Raw genomic sequence first — 16,332 nt, 5'->3', positions numbered from 1 at the left:
CACAAACACATCTCTGAAGTACCCTTCATATATCTGAGTATCCACTTTACACCTTCCCAATGCTCTTTTGCTGGATTTGATAGGAACCTACTGACAACTCCCACTGCATGTGCTATGTCAGGTCTGGTACACACCATAGCATACATCAAACTCCCAACTGCTGATGCATATGGTACTCTTGACATGTAACATTTTTCTTCATTTGTTTGCAAAGATTGCTTCTTTGAAAACTTCAAATGAGATCCCAAAGGGGTATTCCTGGTCTTAGAATCTCCAAGGTAAAACTTGTCAAGCAACTTGGGTATATATTTCTCCTGAGACAGCTTCAAAATTCCTTCTGATCTGTTTCTAAGAATTCTCATACCAAGGATTTGTTTAGCTGGACCAAGATCCTTCATTTCAAAGTTTTCTGCCAACTGTTGCTTCAACCTGTTAATTTCTGCCATACTAGATCCTGCAATCAACATGTCATCAACATACACAACAAGGATAACATAACTATTAGTATATTTTTTAACATAGCAGCAATGGTCCATGTCACATCTTTTGAATCCTGAGTTGCTCATAAACTCATTAAACTTCTTGTACCACTGCCTCCGTGCTTGTTTCAAGCCATACAAACTTTTGTGAAGCTTGCATACAAGATTCTCCTTGCTTGGCACTTCAAAACCTTTTGGTTGGGTCATATAGATGTCTTCCTCTAAATCCCCATGCAAGAATGCAGTTTTAACATCTAACTGCTCCAAGTGAAGATTCTCTGCAGCTACTATGCTCAGAATAACTCTGATGGTAGTCATCTTTACAACTGGAGAGAAGATCTCTGTGAAATCAATTCCTTGTTTCTGCTGAAACCCTTTCACCACAAGTCTCGCCTTGTATCTTCTTCTACCGTCAGATTCTTCCTTTAGCCTATAGACCCACCTATTCTGTAACGCCTTCTTTCCTTCTGGCAATTTAGTTAAAGACCACGTCTTATTCTTCTGAAGGGATGTCATCTCATCTTTCATCGCTAGCTCCCACTCAATAGTGTCATTCCCCTGTGTAGCCTCATTGAAACATTCTGGCTCATCAGCATCAGTTAACAACAAATAATGCAATGAAGGGGAATACCTATCTAGTGGTACTGAAATGCTGCTAGATTTTCTTGGAGGAGTTGATGGTTCTGGTTCTGACTCATCCTCTACGCCTGTACTCTGGTTTCTGTTGGCTACATCACTTTCTGAAATTTCTTCAAGTGTTGATTTCTCAGAAATTTCTGACAGTTTACCTGCACATGTAGATTCTGCAGAAAATTTGTCCTTATAAAATAAGTTCTCATTAAAAGTAACATTTCTGCTTCTGATAACTTTCTTGGTTTGGTCATCCCAAAACCTGTAGCCATACATGTCAGATCCATAACCAATAAAATAACACTTCCTCGCCTTCGGATCCAATTTATCTCTACTATTAGAGTTTGTCAGTATATATGAAACACAACCAAAAATTCTTAAATGTGAAAGTTTTACCTCCTTTCCAGACCATACTTCTTCAGGCAACTGATAATTCAAAGGAACTGATGGTCCTCTATTGATGAGATATGCTGCTGTGTTTATTGCTTCTGCCCATAATGCTTTAGGCAAGCCAGATTGGATCCACATACACCTTGCTCTCTCATTCAAGGTTCTATTCATCCTTTATGCAACACCGTTTTGCTCAGGTGTTCCTGGTATTGTCTTGATCATTCTGATCCCATGTTCTGAACAGAAGTCTTTAAACTCCTGACTATCATACTCCCCACCATTGTCAGATTTCAGACTTTTAACCTTTAGACCTGTTTGATTTTCAACTTCTGCTTTCCACCTTTTAAACACAGAAAACACATCAGATTTATTTTTAAGAAAATAAACCCATACCTTTCTGGTAGAGTCGTCGATAAAGGTGACATAATAGCGTGAGTTTCCAACAGATTTCACTGGGGCTGGCCCCCAAACATCTGTGTGCACCAATTCTAGCTTTTCAGCTTTCAGAGTCTTCCCTGCCCTTGAGAAACTGACCTTTTTCTGCTTTCCAAGGATACAATGTTCACAAGCACCAACATCTACATGCTTGAGGCTTGATAGCTTACCCTTTGCCGCCATAAGCTTCATTCCTTTTTCACTCATATGTCCAAGTCTTTGATGCCACATGGTTGAATTATTGACAGCCTCAGTAACTGCTACCATATCCTCATTTGCAATCATGTAAAGAGATCCTCGCTTCTTTCCACGAGCCACAATGAGATTGCCTTTTGTTACCTTCCAAGCTCCATCTCCAAAAGTGGTGTGATGTCCCTCATCATCCAACTGCCCTATAGATATTAAATTTCTCTTTAAGGCAGGAATATGTCTGACATTGTGCAATGTCCATAGGGATCCACTGGAGGTCTTGATGTTGATATCACCTCTTCCGACAATGTCAAGAGATTTTCCATCTGCAAGGTAAACTTTTCCAAATCTTCCAGAAACATAGTTAGACAATAAATCTTTAGAGGGAGTAGTGTGGAACGACGCACCTGAGTCCATGATCCATGAATCAACAGGACTATCCAAACTGCAAATTAATGCATCATCAAGTTCATCAGTTGCTGCATTTACGGATTCATCATCATCGCGCTTCTTGTTTTTGTGCGACTTGTTCTTCTTTGGTGCCTTGCACTGATTGCTAAAGTGACCTCTCTTGTCACAATTCCAACAAGTAACGTCACTTTGAAATTTTCTCTGACCTTTCCCTCTTGACTTTGATCTGCCTCGACCATTCTGACCCTTCTAGGTAGTCCTTCCTTTGCCTTCAGTATTCAATGCTGAATTGGAAACATGACTGGAAGATTCTCCTGAATCTCTCTTGCGAACATCTTCGCTCAAGATTAAGTCACGAATGTCACTAAGCTTTAATGTGTTCTCCCTTGTAGAACTACTAACTGCAGTAACAGTTGCAGCCCAACTATCCGGTAGTGATGACAATAGAATCAATGCCTTCACCTCATCCTCAAATTTAATCTGCACAGATTCCAATTGGGCAAGAATAGTATTAAACTCATTAATATGATCAGTTACAGAGATACCTTCTCCCATCTTGAGGTTGAACAACCGGCGCATCAAGTATACTTTGTTGGCTGCTGACGGCTTCTCGTACATATTTGATAATGCCTTCATTAAGCCTGCAGTAGTCTTCTCGTTCACGATGTTGAACGCGACATTCTTGGCTAATGTCAATCTGATCACGCCAAGAGCATGTCGATCTAGCAAGTTCCATTCTTCTTGCTTCATGTCTTCTGGCTTAACCCCTGATAAGGGCTGATACAGCTTCTTCTGATATAGATAATCCTCTATCTGCATCTTCCAAAAGCTGAAATCTCTGCCATCGAACTTCTCGATCTTCACTTTTCCCTCTTCTAATGCCATTGCTCCCACTGCCTCCTCTAAACTGAGAAGACTCCCACTAATTCCTTTAAACTAAGGAAATCCCGTGGAGTAACCAAAAGCTCTTGATACCAGTTGTTAGTATAGAGCAATAAAAGAAGAGAAAGAAATAAAGGGAAGAAAGAAAAAGACACACAGTTTAATGTGGTTCAGCACACAATGTATGTGCCTACGTCCACGGCTACACTAGGAGAACTTTTATTACTTGCACATAAAAGCTTACAAGGTGTCTCTATATATAACACTAGTGAGACACAAGTTTTTACAAACCAAGCGATGTGGGACAAAGGAACTAAGACCACAAACTCTAACATCAAGTTGATCCGCGAGTCTTCCATGGATCACTTTGATCCGTATGTTGATTTTACTTCTATGGATCGAGTTTGGTTTATGGATCAAGTTGATCCGTAAGCCTTCTATGGATCAACAATGGATCAACTTGATAGGGTGTTGGGTCAAATTGTGGATTGGCAAGAGTGGGAAGAATTTGAATGTTGGAGAGGATGAATTGCAAGAGATTTCAGAGGATGAGATGGAGCTCAAGAGATAGGAAGAATATGAATACAGATTTCAGGAAAATCCAGAAGATAGGGTGTTGGGTCATGCTCGGAAGGTGGAGGGATCAATGAGGATGAAGACGAATGCAAGGAAAGAGCAGAGAAAGAGCAAAGAGGAGAGAATGGCTATAGAACAAAAAGAGAGGGAGGAGGAGTTGAAACGCTTAAAGAATTTGAATAAGCAGGAAATACAGGAAAAGGTTAAAAAGATAATGAAGACTGCAGGGATCCATGGTGATGATATTATCCCATTGTCCAGGGAAGAAATTGAAGAGGAATTTGACCCACAGGAGTATGATAGAATGATGAAGAAGGCATTTGACGAGAAATATTATAATGCAGAGGATGCTGACCCTGACTTTTGTAGTGACATGATGACAATGAGAAGCTAGATTTTTGAAAAGAAGGATGAATTACTTGGGCTTCCTAAAGGTTGGGATGCATGCGGATTAAATATTAATAGGGATAATCTATCAAGGAAAGCCAAGAGAAGGCGACAAATGGCTAATTTGAAGATATCACAATCAACAAGTGTCTAAGCAAGCACTGAAAGTTGTCACTGATATATGCAGGTAACTACTTTAGTGCGAGGTTAATTTGAAGTAGCTATATAAAAATATCCATTGCTATTGTTAAATAATGACTGGTTTAATAAAACATTTCCTTTCTGCTTGAGGTGATTTATTTTAAATTAATGTGATTATATTCAGTCACAATTAAAGTGATATTGGATTAAGTTCATATATTTATTTATTTTTGAAAAAGGATTTGCTTCCTCCCCCTCCCTAACCTTGTCTGCTTGTAAATTTTTTGGTTGTTTTGCAGAAGGAACCAACTAATCGAGGAACTTACGATCTTAGAACAGATTTGGAGCTTACTATTGCAAATTATTGTGCCGCGGATCATGGATGTGTTTGCCTAAGTGTTTTTGTGGAGAGAAGTTTTAGTTGTCTTTATGTTTTCTCAAAATGGAGTTTCTTAGGGTCTATGTAATTTCTTAGCATACAATTACAAAATAAATTTTGGATCAAGTAATTTAAACATAATTGACAAAATGTCAAGTCAAATACATCGTCAAAAACTAATGATATCTAAAGTGTGAATAAACTATTGTTGATCCGTGCACCGCCTACGTCGAGACCTCACATACACATTGCGGTCTTCAGTGACACTCTTGACAATCCTGAGGCATTTTTGGATAACCTCTTCATGTGTAGATGTGCCTAGCACATTTAGATGCTGCTCCAACGCCTCCGCGATCGCATGACAAGCCTCCTGTTAAATAGAAAACAAACAAATTATACAAATTAGTATTAAAATAATTGAAGTAAATGGCATACATCTAACCAAATAGTAACACTTACCACTGCATGTCTGGGCTCGTTTGCATCAGGATCCACATGTGTCGATGTCGGTGCTGCCTCATGAGGGATATGACTGGGCTGCATCGCATATGCATCTCGAGGAGGATTCGTCTGTGGCGCAGTCATGAATGGATGCGATATGACGAAGAACCAGTCTATGTAGTCAGGCGCACACTGACCTGACACAACACATAGATCACCTGCTGCCTCCAGATGGTCTGAGTAGTGCGTCCACGTATCGTCCACGTCATCATATGACACCCATGAATGGACAGGGTGTGCAGGAATGCACTGGATGTAGCCAAACTGGTGCATAAACCTCTCCAGTTTGTATCTGACAACAGCAGGCCCCTTGCAGAGCTTTCCAGAGAAGCACGAAATCGGATGAAAGTTCTGCACAGGTCGGTGCTCCGCATATGGCATCCAGCAGGCATCCAGGATCCTCAGACGATCCATGCACTGCCTGTACGTCGCTGTAGATAGCTTCTTCACAGTCTTCTTTGTCGCAATCCACCGACATGCACGTGGTAACACCTCGTCGTAGTCCGGATCAGCATTGCATTCTGCAACTGAAGGAAAGTGCTCGTATATCCAACACTATAGGGTTTACATGAAAATCATACATGTTAATTAAATATACAGTCATTAAAACATTGTTGTAATTAAATTATGAAATACATATTAATTACTTGTAACAAGGTGATATAACCAGCAAACTGTCGGCTGGTGCTGAGACTGGCATCATTAAGTTGATCGTACATATGGACGAGGCCAGCAGCTCTCCATGCATACCGCCCAGCAAGAGTGAGGTTACGTAGGGCCTGTATGTGTGCGACATGAACATGGGTTGCACTCTTATTAGCAAAAAGAGTGCAACCCAAAAGATGTAAAAGATAAGCATGAGCGGCAACTGTCCAGTGCTGCGTCTGACATCTGCGCTGGTATACGTCTCGTAGCCACTGCAAGCGTACGTATGGTCCACCACATTGGCCTGTCTCGGTCATGGCCACCTCTGCTGAGACCATCAGTAACTCAACCAACAGCAACACCGTCTCGTCGGTGCACAAAGGCTGGAAGTCATGGAATGCGCCAACGATAGGCAGATGGAGAAGAGACGCGATGTCATCCAGCGTGATCGAAACCTCCCCCACAGGAAGATGGAAACTAGAAGTCTCCCGGTGCCACCTCTCAACAAAGGAGGATATAATTCCCCGATCGCCGATGTCTATTGAACACGCGATCAAAGGACTTAATCCTGTCCCAGCAACCATGTCCTCAATTGCAGGAATAGACCTGCCCAAGTTATGCACCTTCCTCCCATGGGAGCATAACTTCAACTCAAGATGTTCCTGAATTGAAGTACAAAGGAACACACAATTTTTTCAAATAACGTCAATAAGTAACCAAAAAATAAAAAATAAATAAAAGTTAACTAACTTTAATATTATAAATACCTGTCCAGACCATACGCTGCCCGCAACATGGTCAGCATACTCTGTAAGCACTAATGGGTCCCTGGGTCCACCAAGAAATCCCTCAAGCTCGTCCCCGTCAGTCTCTGCACCGGTATCCTGTGCGTTAGTCTCTGCACCGGTGTCCTGTGTGGCAGCATCTACCATGGGCTCATCCCCAGCTACAGCAGCCTCTGCCTCTGGTACCGCAGGCGAGTTCGCAGGCACCACAGGCACATCATCGTCAAGAATGACTGGTACTCGTCACCTGCTTGCCGATGCGGTCAGCCTTCGGCACTGGGGAGCACCATCAGTATCATCACCATCCCCTCCTCTCCCCAGACCTTTGGCACCAACCCTACCTAATGCACGGCCTAATCCTCTAGTCTTAACCATGATCTGCAAATGTGTGATTGACTTTAAGTTGTGCAAGACAGTTTACTAATGTTGCATGATGGGTTCTATGATGACCCATGCATATCATGTATTCTTATCGAAATTTTTTATTCAAATATCATGTATTCAGGGTTCTAATTTTTGTTAGCATCATTTTGGGATTTGGTGGATAACATGAATTCTAACTACTATTTTAATTGACCTACTTTGGGTATATATTCTAACTATTGTTTCTAATTTTTTGCAAGTTGAGGTCAATCATTTGCATGAAGTGTGTTTGCTCTATTATTTCCTAACTATTACTCAAGTATGTGATTTATCTCTGCAGTTGCATATTGATGTTTGATTGAGTATAATATAGTAATTTGACTCTCACCCTCAGGTCTGATTCTGCTAGAGCATTAGACATAAAAGGGACAATTTGTGCTTGGATATTTCATTTTTTTCCGATTATTTTGAAAAATATCTATTTGGATTTTGGATTATGACATTCATGGCTTGATATTTTCTTTTCTTTTTCAATTCACCAAGACAATGAAAAGCAACAGTTCTTTTTATCCTTCCTAGAATATTCTGACCATATACTTTTCTTTTTCAATTCATCCAAATCTTATGAAGATTTTCTCAGTAGTTGGGAGGTATTATTGTAGGTGGAGTATTATTTCAGTGATTTAAACTTACCACCATCATTTTATGGTTAATGATCTAGTACACAACAATTTTAGGATGTTTACTGCTTTGAGGCATATGACAAGCACCATCACAAATTCTTGTCTAAATTTAAGGATTCTAATCCTTTTTAGGCACATGAGAAGCTACAACCTAATAGATTGTGTTCATATTTTCAATTGCATATTCACTACCATACAGGATATAAATAACCATTATACAATGTCATAAACAACCATTATACAATATCATACTTGAGGCAAAAGCTTCAAAAGTAACCATTAAAAACCATTTTTCATTAATTATAACCTAATTTAAACTTTTAAAAATGTAAAATGTTTCACACAGATCAAGTTGATCTGCATGCTTCCCGCGGATCAAGTTGATCTGCATGAAGCATGCGGATCAACTTGATCCGTGGGAAGCATGCGAATCAACCTTTTCTTCTTGCGGATCAACGTGATCCGCAAGTTCAACACAACATAAACACAACCTACGGATCATCTACCCTATTTGCGGATCACCTAGGTCCTAACTTGTCTCTACTGCGGATGACCTAAATACTTAAGCAATCACCAATGGAAGCAATAACAAACAAGAAAAAGGATAATAGACCTTACCTCGATGAAGAATAGAAGAGCAGCACCTCGCGGCAGAATGGAAGAAGAAGCGCACTCGAAGGAGGGAGAAGTAGCAGCTTGCGCGGAAGAAGAACAACCACCTCGTGCTAGAGAAGCAAATGGGCTCGCGGAAGAATGAGGAAGGAGGAAGAAAGAAGTTGAAGAGGCTCACAGAAGAAAGAAGGAGAAGAAGAAAGGCTCGCAGAAAAGGAAGAAGAATGAAGGAGAAGAGGCTCGCGGAAAAGGAAGAAGAAAGGGTCGTTGGGTGCACTGCTTTTTTTTAAAAAAATAACAAGGGCATTTGTGACTTTTCACAATAAGTGCTGGGTGCACCAGCAATAACGCTGGGTGCACCTAGCAACCCCCAAAAGGAAACTAGAGAGATGCCAAAAATAACTTCAAAACAACTAGGACGTGATGGGAAAAAAGTTGCCCTTCGCTTCAATAAACGTTCACTCAAATGGCAAGCAATAATTGCTTCTACTTGCATGAAAAAATGGAATTATCCATTTGAAACACTTCAAAAAGCAATCCAACATACCCTTAATCATTCTTCTTGTTGTGTTGTTATATTTTATAATTTTCTATTTTTTTTATTTTTAATGTCAGTATATTCTCTTTTTTATTAGACAAAGAATATAACAATCGAAGAAAAAAAAGAAAATAGGTTATACTTAATGTAAAATACATCGTCATTCAATTATAACTTATCATGTATGATAAATTTATTAATTTTTATGATAATTACTTTAAAATTTATATCTGTAACGATTTATGATTGAACGATAATGTAAAATTATTTTGACAAAAAGATAAAATAAGATGGGAGAACAAAAGATGGTTATCACAATTTTCTTTTCTGATTGAATATTACTTTTCCTTCTTTTATAATCGGTTATGCTTCTTTTTTTCAAATGTTCTCATTTGTACATTTTTATTTTGTTTGTTTCGATGAAATTGAATGTTTACAAGAACTGCATTTAATTAAAAGTTGTTGATATTGACATGTCAAATCCAATGTGTGCAAGTGCAACCATAGAATTTGAAAGGGAAAAAAATATCATTTTGGTGATGAAAAAAAAACTTACCAAGGCTCATTTTCTTTGGTGCTTGAAATTGTATGATTAAACTACAAAACCTTGATGAATGATGAACCTGGTGGGCCTTTAGGCCCTCGAGAGAGTCACATCCTGAAAAACAACGTTGCCATGGACTGATATTGTTGATACATTGATTGAGGAAGAAAGTATGTACATTGGTCTTCATTTTCTCCACTTCTCCGCCTTGTTTCCATGTGCACCACATTTTTGAAGTATGCAGCTGAGCCAGACAATTACAGTTTAGTCCTTATCTTACCACCACCCTAAACAATAATGACCCATTTGTTTTGTTTTGTTTTGGTCCCAACACAAGCAAGTGGCTATGCCTTGTTTGTTGCCCTTTGTTTTGTTTGTTTTCTTTCTTGCCCATGAGCAGGGATTTTTTTTTTTATATATAGAGGAGAAATATTAATTTTCATGTGAGATTAATTAAGAAAATTCTACTTTTTATTTCTTCTTTCAAATAATAGTAGGAATTTAATATTTTTATCCTATTTTATTCCTTTTTATTTCCTTTCTCATCGTTACTATCACACAATATGTCATAGGATTAATACACTATAAAGTATAAACATAATTCCTGAAACAAAATACTTATTTATCAAAGTTCTCAAATAAAACATTGATGTATGAATGTTATTTTAAACATTAAATAGTTTTCACTGAGATATATTTTGAATTTAAAATAAAAAAATTCATGTATCACTCTATGATTTTGAAACTTAATTAGTAATGATACATGCATGGATATTTATTTGACATCTTTTATTTATTTTTGTATTTCCCTTATCATATCATATAATTTATCATGTTTACATTTCATTTTTTTTCTTTTTCTCTTAAGATGTCAAATAATGTGTTTGAATCAATTTATGCGGAATTATTTTAATTAACTAGTAACGGCCTCAAATTTAAATCTTTAAGTATCTAATTGAGTTAAATACTCAGGGAATTAAAAAATAACATGAGTGTTAATGTGTCTTTATCCAACTTGATTATAAAGACACAAGGATTAAGAGTGCACTTTGTAACTTTCTTCTTTTGTCTTTTCTTTTCCTACCAAAAGCAAATTGATAGAGACTCGATCGAGCACCTTACTATGCGCCATTTCTCGTATAAACACTACGGCAATATCTTTTTATTGTTTTAATAAAAATATATTTTTTGTGGCTTAAACTTATAAAATCTACATATATGAGCCTATATATAATTGAATAGACTAAAACAAAAACAAAATAAATTACCAATAGGTTGTTATCTGTTTAGGATCTTTTTATAGCTAGCTATTTGATCTTCGATTCACAAAATGCAACGGAAACAACCAAAAAAGTCATAAATAAATCATATCACACTACGTATTCTTCAACTTCAAATAATGCTATGACAATGACTTGTTTTTGTTTACCTTTTTTGCTACGACAGAGTCACGATGCCTTGACTCATTAGTCGCTATAGACCACACAATTATGTAGCACTTATCTTGTCAAAATAACAATTTTTAAATTTCTCTTGGAAAACCTTGAATATTATGATATGTTATATAACTTATTTGAAAACTTTATTAAAGAAATTGGTTTGTCAGAAAAACTACGGAAATATAAAATATTGACTGGATAGTTAGGTTTTTGCAGGCTCTATGGAAATAAGGATATATTTGTCTGTCTCTCTTCAAATTTTAATACACTAATGGAAAATTATTTTTTCCATGTACATTTTATATATATATATATATATATATATATATATATATATATATATATATATATATATATATATATATATATATATATATATATATATATAAGCGAATAATCAGAAGGATTCCAGTGTATTATTGATTCTGTATGATGAATGAAACAAACGAAAGGGATCTATTCACTCTAAGAATAAGTAAATACTTAAATTATATAAATATTTTAAAAATACTATTTCTTTATAGAATATTAATTAATTTAAAAGACTTAAGGTTTGGTCAGGTAATTGTGAGTTTTTTAATTTTATTTTTAAATGTAATTTTCAAAATCAAAAGCTTTGGGCAGAAAATGAAGTTGAAATGATTGACTATCTCAAAACACTTTTTTATCTTTATTTTCAAAATAAAGAAAAAAAACATTTGTAATTTTGATTTTAATTTTAAAAAAGTACACACTCTACATTTGACAATGACATTTCTGGTCGCCTCTACTAGCACTAGAACCATAACCTATGTTGACATTATCACCTTTTAAATTAATTTTAAAAGGATTGAAATTTTTTTAAATGGCTTTATCTTAAAACTAAGAATTAGAAAACTAACCAAATTTTAAAGACTGGTTTAAAATTAAAAATGAAACTTACAACTAACAACCACCCAAACAAACCCTTAACTATTATATTTTGTAATATATTACCATAAAGATTATCTTATAGTTAACATTTACTTGTATTTTAAAAGAATAATACTACTATCCATTAAAATGAAGTTGATTGATATAATATTAGTTATTTCATGAATTGTAAGACTTTATCATGACTTGACTAGCTACTTTAGTTATGTCTTTTTTTTAATTATATTTTTCATTCACAAAATTTGAACTTAAGACCTTTCTTAAGGAATTTGAATTTAATTATCTTCGGATCAACATAATGTTGATTAAAAGTTTGCATATTTGATCTACTTAGTGAGATATTTTTATATAACAGTTGAATTAAAAAAGAATGAATGTTCACAAAAAATTATTAAACAAAGTAAATTTAACGAAACTTGCTTCTAGGGTGAGTAGATTCACGTCCACAAATAAATATTTGGAAGAAAACAAATCCTATTGGTTTGTATATTCATGATTGGCATTGAATATGTCATGATGTGGTCATGGGAGTATAGGAGGTGAAACTTCTTATCTATTTCTTTATCGTATTGTATTCTTGTTCACAAATGTAGCTATCAAAAGGGTCCAGTCTAAATATTAATGCAATCTACTAAAAGGTGTCGAGATAAGTTACCTATCACTACTCACAACATAGAGCCCACTAAATGATTTATTTATCAGTTGCTAATCCATAACTACCAAGTTACAAGCAAAAGAATCTTCTAGAGATTAATTGTCAGCTAAGGATCAGATTCTGGCAATTCTAGAAACAAATGTAGTATTTGGTAGAACCAGAGCATGACCAAATCTTGTGTTTTTATGTGCTGTTTTCCAAATCAGAATTTGAATATTGCAGTGAGGAGAGTGAGAAATGGAACAAACAAAACGGTTTCGTGCAGTTGGTGGTTATTGCTTGGAAAGAAAAGATTCTGAAACCAATAAAAATTTGAATTTGACATCGCTTTCTTTGCACATAAATAACAAAACGATTTGGTAGCAGTTCCTTAGTGGTTTTTTGTTGCTATGTACTATACAAAATATCTGTGTTTCCAAGAATTATCAAGTTCATATTTGGTTTTGAAAGTTCAGAAGCTTCCTAGCAACATGTTTACAAACTATATATGTCATGAACTTCATTTCTTGGAAGACCAAAGTATAAAGAACATTCATACATCAGATTTGTGAGTTGTGACAAAGTAAGGCCAAGCTCAGCTAAACTATGCAGAGTACTTGAATAACACAGTTCCTCTGTTAACCATCATTTAGAGACACAATTAATTAACTTAAATTTAGAAAAGATTAATTTCAGCCCACTAGAGAGAAATGCAAGGACGATGGGTTATTGAAGTTATTTTGAAACAAAGCAACACAACACAATAGCTTATTCATTAGTTCTCATCCATTAATTTCCATTGAAGTCCGAAAACAGAAACCAAAAATACAGGATGATGAAATCTCAAAAAGCAAAAACAAATGGGAATGTAGTTTAAGTACAAACAAACAAAGTGGGGTGGCGGCTACAAATGCTTTGCAAATTTTTCACACTTAGAAGCCTGGGGGCTTGTAGGCGATGAAGCTGATGCACTGCACTTGGCGAACGTTGTCGAATCCGATGATACGGATGAAGCCGTTGGGGTATGCAGTCTTAGCCTCTTGAAGCTCCTTCAACACCTGAGAAGCATCAGTGCAACCAAACATAGGCAGCTTCCACATGGTCCAGTAGCGTCCATCGTAGTATCCTGGTGACCTGTTGTGCTCACGGTACACGAAACCGTGCTGCAAACAAGCAGATCAACCATCAAAACTCAAAACCAAGTGCTTGTTTTGGAAGAATAAAATTTGGTCAGAGATAGGAACAGATTTGATACATATTGATAACTCTCAGATAGAAAAATCTGTTAGATAAATTTAAATTTTGGAACACAACCATTTTTTGTTTTGTTTCCAAAAGTACTTTTAGCACACTAGCTAGAGAAGCGATTATTTCTTGAAAATAAGTTGAAACAAACTAAGAATAAGAAAATCTATGATTAAACCAAAAGTGTTTGCAAGAAATTGACCTCCAACTCGAATTCCAAGCAAGGAATCCATCCCTTCCTAAGAAGGTATTCTACTTCCTTTGCCAATTGTGCATCATCAAGGTCTGGCAGGTAGGAAAGAGTCTCAAACTTCTTCTTGCCAACTGGTGGCCACACCTAGTAATTAATTTGCATGAAAATTGAGTAAAGGGGTTAACAGATTAACTAGCACATGTGCAAATTTTCCTATGACTAAAATTTAAGCAACCTATGACTAACATGTTTATTTAAGTAACATTTAGGTACATGCCTAAATATGTAACATGAATTATAATCATTTTGGTGCCTCTTGTGTATTTATATGTGTGGAGTTGTCATACCTGCATGCATTGCACTCTTCCACCGTTGCTAGCAATGGAGGTAATGTCATTGTTGGTCTTCCTGGTGGGGAAGCCAGCCATGGACTTGAGGCCAGTGAATGGAGCAACCATGCCGGCACCGGCACGGTTGACAGTGGTAACAGCTGGGGAAGAGATCATTGAGGAAGCCATTTGCTTCTCCTTCTTAGTTCTCAACTACTTGTTCTTCTGCTGCCAGATATCCAAGCTTCTGCTCAAACTTACTATATATAATAGTGTGATTTGTGTAGTACTAATCCGATGGTGTGAAATGGAGGGGATTGGTTGCTGAGAAGTTACAACCGTTGGATTGAATAAGTGATGACATTACAGCATATTGGCCACACGAGTGAGGAAAATTTTGAATGGTAGCCTTATCGTTAGGTACCATGTGGAAGTGACACGTGGAGGAGGCTTCATTATCTTATCTCTTCCTTGGAAGAACGTAAAATGTGTGATGGTGGTGGAGTTTGATATTATTTGTGAGTGGTTTGTACTGTGCCCTCATTCCATATTAAACCTAACATATTTTGTGACCATCATATCTCATGCATGGGTTAAGTGAAAACCCTTTGTCCCTTTGTTACAGTGATCTTTTATATTTTAAAGGTGATTTTGCATTGGAAAAAAAAAAAAAAAAACAAGAGAACCATATCAACTGACACTCTTATCCAGTTTGTTGGGTAGCTGAAAGCATGCTTCTCTGTTCACCATTACATTGGCCAATCCTTATAATAATATTACTAAAAATGTTCATTAACTTCACTTATTATTTGTTAGACTTGTTTGAGAGTAACAGTAGCAATGTAGATAAGCAAAATGTGTATATGGCATAGAAGGGGATGGTAGGTGATGGGGCTTATCAAGCTTGGTTGATTAATGACCAAGCATACACTTTTGAAAATATAAGATCCACAAATAGTTATGGTCATCAGTAAATCGTTGTACTCAACCAAACAATGCACAACAACCTTATCTTAAAAGGGCAATGCATGAGATAACAATTATAAAGCACAAAATGAAAAGTCAAGTTTTACATAAGAAGTTCAGAGAGTGTGACTCTCATAAGAAGCCACTGCCTATAAAAGAAATAGGTGACAAATTTTCAGTATGGGAAGTTCATGACTGAAGAACTGATAGTGTTGTTTGAGATGAAATTGGTTAATGGTTGAGAATTGCACCTTAGGAAAGTTTGGTATAACAGTTTGTTTACAAGATGTTAGTTCCAGTGATTCTAGCAGTGAGGCATGTTTCTCTTTCTTCTGAGCCACAGCTTTGTCTGGTTGTAAGGATTTTTCTCATTCATATCCCCACAAAACGAAAACAAAAATCTACATGATTTTACCACTATTCCAACTCAGTTAATGGTTCAAAATTCAAAAGCCATGTTTTGAAGGAAAGGAAGGTAACAGAAAATATATAAAAAGGAACAGTTATGCTTCTTAGATGAATGGTATGCTGAAAATATCAATGGAGTAACATTTTTCCAATTTACTAACACACAACATTCCTATGAATCCCCAATATTAGTCAGCCAATTTTCTATTTCTTTTAATCATTCTCCCCTTTTCTAATCATGTACTCCAAACATTCCCTCCAATCTTCAGCACCACTTCCACTGACTTACATATTCAACCAAAACCACTGAAATTTGGTAATGGAACCAGCACTTGAGTCATCCACTCTGTGTACTGAAGCAAATAGGTTTACACTCTTCCCTTTTACTACAAATTCTATATAACTTTCCTTTAGCTACTTATTCATCTTTAGCTCCTAAAACAATATTTTCTTTTTCAACTTAGTAACATGTGACAAAATGAAGTTTCAAAAGATTAGTGCAGATCATAAAGCCTATGTCAGCAAGTTGAGTGCTTCATAATAGGTTCCTCTGAAAATGCTGATCAGTGAGGTTTCACCGTTTTCCTTGTGCTCCCTTCCTTCCTCACATGAAAAACTTGAGTAATGTCATCTTCA

General features: G+C 36.4%; 2 protein-coding genes across 2 annotated transcripts; both read right to left on the bottom strand.

Moving 5' to 3' along the window:
• Window positions 1-5,101: 5,101 nt before the first annotated feature.
• Window positions 5,102-6,977, bottom strand: LOC114398547 (protein MAIN-LIKE 1-like). Its single transcript, XM_028360730.1, has 4 exons — window positions 6,813-6,977; window positions 6,048-6,707; window positions 5,359-5,955; window positions 5,102-5,269 (listed from the first exon to the last, which is right to left on the bottom strand). The coding sequence occupies exons 1-4, from the start codon at window positions 6,975-6,977 to the stop codon at window positions 5,102-5,104; spliced, it is 1,590 nt and encodes a 529-aa protein (XP_028216531.1).
• Window positions 6,978-13,293: 6,316 nt separating this feature from the next.
• On the bottom strand, window positions 13,294-14,577 carry LOC114399962 (ribulose bisphosphate carboxylase small chain 1, chloroplastic-like). The gene is made up of 3 exons (XM_028362190.1): window positions 14,341-14,577; window positions 14,003-14,137; window positions 13,294-13,718 (listed from the first exon to the last, which is right to left on the bottom strand). The coding sequence occupies exons 1-3, from the start codon at window positions 14,509-14,511 to the stop codon at window positions 13,488-13,490; spliced, it is 537 nt and encodes a 178-aa protein (XP_028217991.1). The 5' UTR covers window positions 14,512-14,577; the 3' UTR covers window positions 13,294-13,487.
• Between the last annotated feature and the right edge of the window lie 1,755 nt (window positions 14,578-16,332).

This window comes from Glycine soja, chromosome 19 (assembly GCF_004193775.1).
Source record: "Glycine soja cultivar W05 chromosome 19, ASM419377v2, whole genome shotgun sequence".
NCBI lineage: Eukaryota > Viridiplantae > Streptophyta > Magnoliopsida > Fabales > Fabaceae > Glycine > Glycine soja.
The sequence above is the reverse complement of the archived record's forward strand: the minus strand, read 5'-3'. Positions and strand labels throughout refer to the sequence as shown.

Bases quoted from the DNA above. Each gene is read 5' to 3' on its own strand.
- LOC114398547 (XM_028360730.1), bottom strand. From the start codon at position 6,977: ATGGTAGATGCTGCCACACAGGACACCGGTGCAGAGACTAACGCACAG. The intron at 6,708-6,812 runs GTATTTATAATA...ACTTCAATTCAG, and splicing joins GCAGCGTATGGTCTGGACAG to GAACATCTTGAGTTGAAGTT. The intron at 5,270-5,358 runs GTAAGTGTTACT...TCTATTTAACAG, and splicing joins ACGAGCCCAGACATGCAGTG to GAGGCTTGTCATGCGATCGC.
- LOC114399962 (XM_028362190.1), bottom strand. From the start codon at position 14,511: ATGGCTTCCTCAATGATCTCTTCCCCAGCTGTTACCACTGTCAACCGT. The intron at 14,138-14,340 runs GTATGACAACTC...ATTAATTACTAG, and splicing joins GAAGAGTGCAATGCATGCAG to GTGTGGCCACCAGTTGGCAA. The intron at 13,719-14,002 runs GTCAATTTCTTG...GCTTGTTTGCAG, and splicing joins GCTTGGAATTCGAGTTGGAG to CACGGTTTCGTGTACCGTGA.